The sequence below is a fragment of the Limulus polyphemus genome, unplaced genomic scaffold, assembly GCF_000517525.1.
Source record: "Limulus polyphemus unplaced genomic scaffold, Limulus_polyphemus-2.1.2 Scaffold2299, whole genome shotgun sequence".
Taxonomy (NCBI): Eukaryota; Metazoa; Arthropoda; class Merostomata; order Xiphosura; family Limulidae; genus Limulus; species Limulus polyphemus.
Window position 1 is genome coordinate 2767 of NW_013667909.1, and position 4596 is coordinate 7362.

The 4596-nt window shown below is 30.0% G+C and overlaps 1 protein-coding gene across 1 annotated transcript in view; it reads right to left on the reverse strand.

Annotated features, from left to right (window-relative positions):
- Positions 1-2178: 2178 nt before the first annotated feature.
- Positions 2179-4596, reverse strand: part of LOC106466551 (Fanconi anemia core complex-associated protein 100-like) — a gene marked incomplete at its 3' end in the record, with an annotated part of 42383 nt that continues 39965 nt past the window's right edge. The window contains exon 9 of the mRNA XM_013926844.2: positions 2179-2637. Within this exon, the coding sequence (XP_013782298.1) occupies positions 2179-2637 (459 nt within the window). The remainder of the gene's footprint in view (positions 2638-4596) is intronic.

Below are 4596 nucleotides of genomic sequence, written 5' to 3' on the forward strand. Positions count from 1 at the left end.
TTGTTTGGTACTATATACTCAATCTCTAACTTCAAGCAATGCCACACACACACATCATGGATTACTAAGTGACCACTCTACTAACCAAGTTATAAGGGCCAGTAAAATATTTGCTTGGTTACTATATACTCAATCTCTAACTTCAAGCAATGCCACACACACACACACATCATGGATTACTAAGTGACCACTCTACTAACCAAGTTATAAGGGCCAGTAAAATATTTGCTTGGTTACTATATACTCAATCTCTAACTTCAAGCAATGCCACACACACACATCATGGATTACTAAGTGACCACTCTACTAACCAAGTTATAAGGGCCAGTAAAATATTTGCTTGGTTACTATATACTCAATCTCTAACTTCAAGCAATGCCACACACACACATCATAGATTACTAAGTGACCACTCTACTAACCAAGTTATAAGGGCCAGTAAAATACCCTGCCTGGAATAAATGTTGTGTGTGAAAATACAAATGCCCTTGGTTACTGATGTCTTAAGTTCCAAAGAAGCAGTATAATCTAACAGATCTAATATTTTTGACAAAATTCAACTAGATTGCAGATGTTTTTTTTGTATCTTATTAATTTGCCCATTTCAGCTTTTACACCAGAAATTTGTAAAACTGAATTTCAGAAAATTTTCCAACTATTTCCACATTTCTTTTAAACTAAAACTTATTGTGCATATAATATATGGTAATAAATCTAAATGGTTTTCTTTTAAAACCAGTCCAGACCATCTCTTCCCACACATTTTATGAACGGTAATGTATACTTACTAGAAATGTTGCATTTTGATGGTATGTCTTATTTACTCTCTCTGTTAGGCATAAACAAGAACTGTCTCTAGTTTTCATTCATTTTCAGTATCTTTAAACATGATTTTTGAAATAAAATGATCAAGAAGATAAGTCTTGGATTTTTAAGATTTATTTACAGGCAACCTTCAAAATGTTTGGAAATATAAAACTAATCATCACTACATTATGTTTGATACTCAAAACTACAAATCGTTTTTGGTGAAACCTTCAAATTCTGAGTTCAAATCACTATTCTCAAAATAGTTGGTGTATTTTTAAATGAACCTTACAAAATCAAAACAGAACCAGTCTCTTTAGAAACTAAACTAAGTGTCAGTACTTAATCATGAACAGTCAATGTGGCTTTATTTTGTGGTGTATTTTTAAATCAGTCTTATAAAATCAAAACTGCATCTTTATGTATGCACAGGGAAGAAATGTTTCAGAACAAATTATATGTACCCCAATGTAGTAAAGCTGTTGCAGAAGAGGAGATCAATCACTAATGAATTCCAGCTGTAAATGGGTTTCTGACAATGTTCATTTGCAAAGATAGCAAGTACTAATGTGAACTCGCTTAAATTGGCAATTTTATGGATACTAACATTTTGACAATCTTTATCTGCCAGCTACAATTGCAAAGATACCAAGCACTACAGTGAATGAGCAATTAGAGATTATGCAGACACTAAAATTCTTGTTATCAAAGGATTACTTTGACTGTAGTACTGCAAAAGTCTAGGTGCATATCATTTATGGTGATAAAGCAAATTTAACCCTTTTTTTGTGAAGATTACAATGCATATTATATTTGGGAGCATATTATATTCAGAACATTATGGTGTAACATTTGTCTCCCACGTGTCACATCTCAGTTCTTTCTTTCTTTCACTACCAGAGATTGTCAGCTGGGCTGGATGATAAGAGACAAAAGTGTAATATATGAAGTAAAAAATGTTCAGAAGTTATGGTTTAAATGCCAAAACTGGCAGAGCATTATAATCCAACAGATCTATCTTTGTGACAAAAATCATCTATGCTGCAGACTACTGGTTTAAAATCCCAAGTTGACAAATTAAGAATGTAAAAACAACAACAAAAGACAATCTGCAGTCTAGGTGATTTTTATCATAATTATTAGGCCATCTGATGTTTTATTGTGCATTACAATAACTAATATAGAGATTAGAACATTCCAACTGAAATTTTAAGAGAATTACTTGTATAAAGATAAATCCATTTTCTAAGTTATGGCTAGTATAAGTAATTACATCTGTATATCAAAACTACATTATCTTTATAGTATGTATTGGTATCTGCTGAAAACAAAATTTGACTAAATATAACTAAAAACCTGTGTTGAGCTCACCTTCAATGTTTCCAAATTTCTTTTTCAAAATTTGTTTCACAGAGGACACAAAGATTGGAACTATAGTCTGATGATCGTCTACTTCAAGGTGACCAGCCATCTTTTGTTTGTGGAGGAGGTGAAACGATGGTTTGGTTTTAGCAATATCCCAAAGAATCTGATGAGGGGAAAATTTCTCACTGTTCACTGCTGGTTGTTCTGTATGTAGAGCTAATGGTGGACAAGTAAAACTGCTATTGTGAGGCTTGCTGTGGGGCTGAATTAAGTGTAGATGATCCACTGTGAGCATACACACTTTCACATATAAAGGCAAGAATTTATTCAATAACAAAATGTCAGAAAACTGTGATTTCAATGCTTTGTTTCCAAACTGCAGTCCACAAGATACCAACAAGGGTAAGTGAAATGATGAAACCTCTGATGGATGAATTCTTAAAGCTAGTTGAACAGTTTCATTGCCTTCATTTCAAAATACTTTTGTTTCTTACATTAAGTGTTTTACTAATATTTATCACAAGTATATCACAATTTATCACAATAAATAAAGACAATTTTAACTAAAAAATTTATTCATATAGAATTATATGGAAACTATATGTTTGTTTAAAGTATTTTCTCAGATTTTCTTTGTAAAATGTATGATTAATTGAATATTTCTCTTACAAATTCAATTCTACACTAATGTTTTTATATACATAAATTATAAATTCCAAATACAAATACTTTGTGACAGAAAGATAAAATATGTTGCTCCAGAAACCTTCAAAACACTTGTACATATTTTACCTATGTATTTTTTTTTTAGATCAGTTCACAATTTAATGTAGGATGGACAGTTAACTTATAAAATTAGATCCAAAATAGATTCCAACATGACCAAACATTTTTAAATATTAAATTATACAAGAACAATTTAATAATTAACTACAAACATATTCCTTTAACCCTTTCACTGCAGCTGGAACGTATATTTCCCAGTACATTAGTTGCACTGGGAAACATGCATTCCAACCACAGTGAATGGGGTTAACTATGAAATGTAAAGCTTTTACCCTAACTGTTTTAAATTGCTAAGTAATACTAACTACATTTAGGATATGGTAAGTAATATTATGTTTAAAAGTAATGATATTTCTTTACAATTTATAATAAATACAATACTAATACCATACAAGTACAATACAATAGAAATAATTAAACCAACAGCTTTCAGCTCATCTGGATTAATAATAATAATTATTTAATATTAAATCAAATATATTTAATCACATTTAAATTAAAACTTAATTCAGTGCAGAATTTTGATATGGGTTAATAGCATTAATTACTCGGTATATCCATGTTGATAACAATAATTATTTCCCTTCCATTACTTTAACCATTTCTGGACAAGAGAAGTGCCACTGATATCCCTTGATTTTTTCCTTTTCACAGAGAAAATACTTAACCAAATTGTATGAAAAGTAGAATAAACTAACTGGATAGTGTCTACTTTTAATTTTTTTAAAATTGGGTCTAGAGTAGTTATTTTAGACTATTTTAGTTAATTTAGTTGGGATTGGACAATATTATTATGTTTTATTTCTACAGATATAGTTAAGTGTAAAGTTAAGATATTAGGCTTAATACTAGATTGTTGGGCATTTTTTTCCTTTACGTTTTAGGTAAGTACTAATACTAGTAATAGGTTATATGATAATAAAGCTATTAAATATTAGATTAAAATAAAGAATTTTCACTAGTATAAGCTAAACATGAAGGAGAATTTATCTTAAAAGATTAAATTACTATTTGATAATTGTTGATTTGCTAAATTGTTTAAACTAGCAGTTAGTTACATGTAACTAGAAATGTGTTTTACATCATAGCTATAGTAATGATGTTAATAATCAATGGTATAAACATTGGTTAACAGAGGATTTAGTTTTACATTTATCTATAGTTTAATACTATATAATCTACAGCTTAAGTGTAATGTGACTTTAGCTATAAGTACAACTTAGACTTATTCAGTTATCGTTAGGTTATAAAATAGGTTAAATAAATTATATTATTACATAAATATAATCTAAAGATTAGTTGTTTGTCACTTCTTATTTTTACTTTAGTGAGAAGATAAAGTAGCAACTAAATAGGTAATACATTTAACTCTAGAATTAGGCTTAACAGTGTTGTCAATATGTTCCTTGTATTTAGTGTTGATTACTTATTACCAGGCTACAATGGTTAAAAGTAGTGCAAGTGCTTATTAGATGCAGTAGGTGAAAGAATGAGTTTTATATAGGAATTTGGGGCTGACATGCACATATAAAGAAACTAGTAGTGAGGGCGTACAATTTATATGTAGTGTTTGTAGGTTGGAGGTGAAAGTGAAGGCTGTGTTGCGTCAGCGAGTCACGTGACTACTATGACGCAACG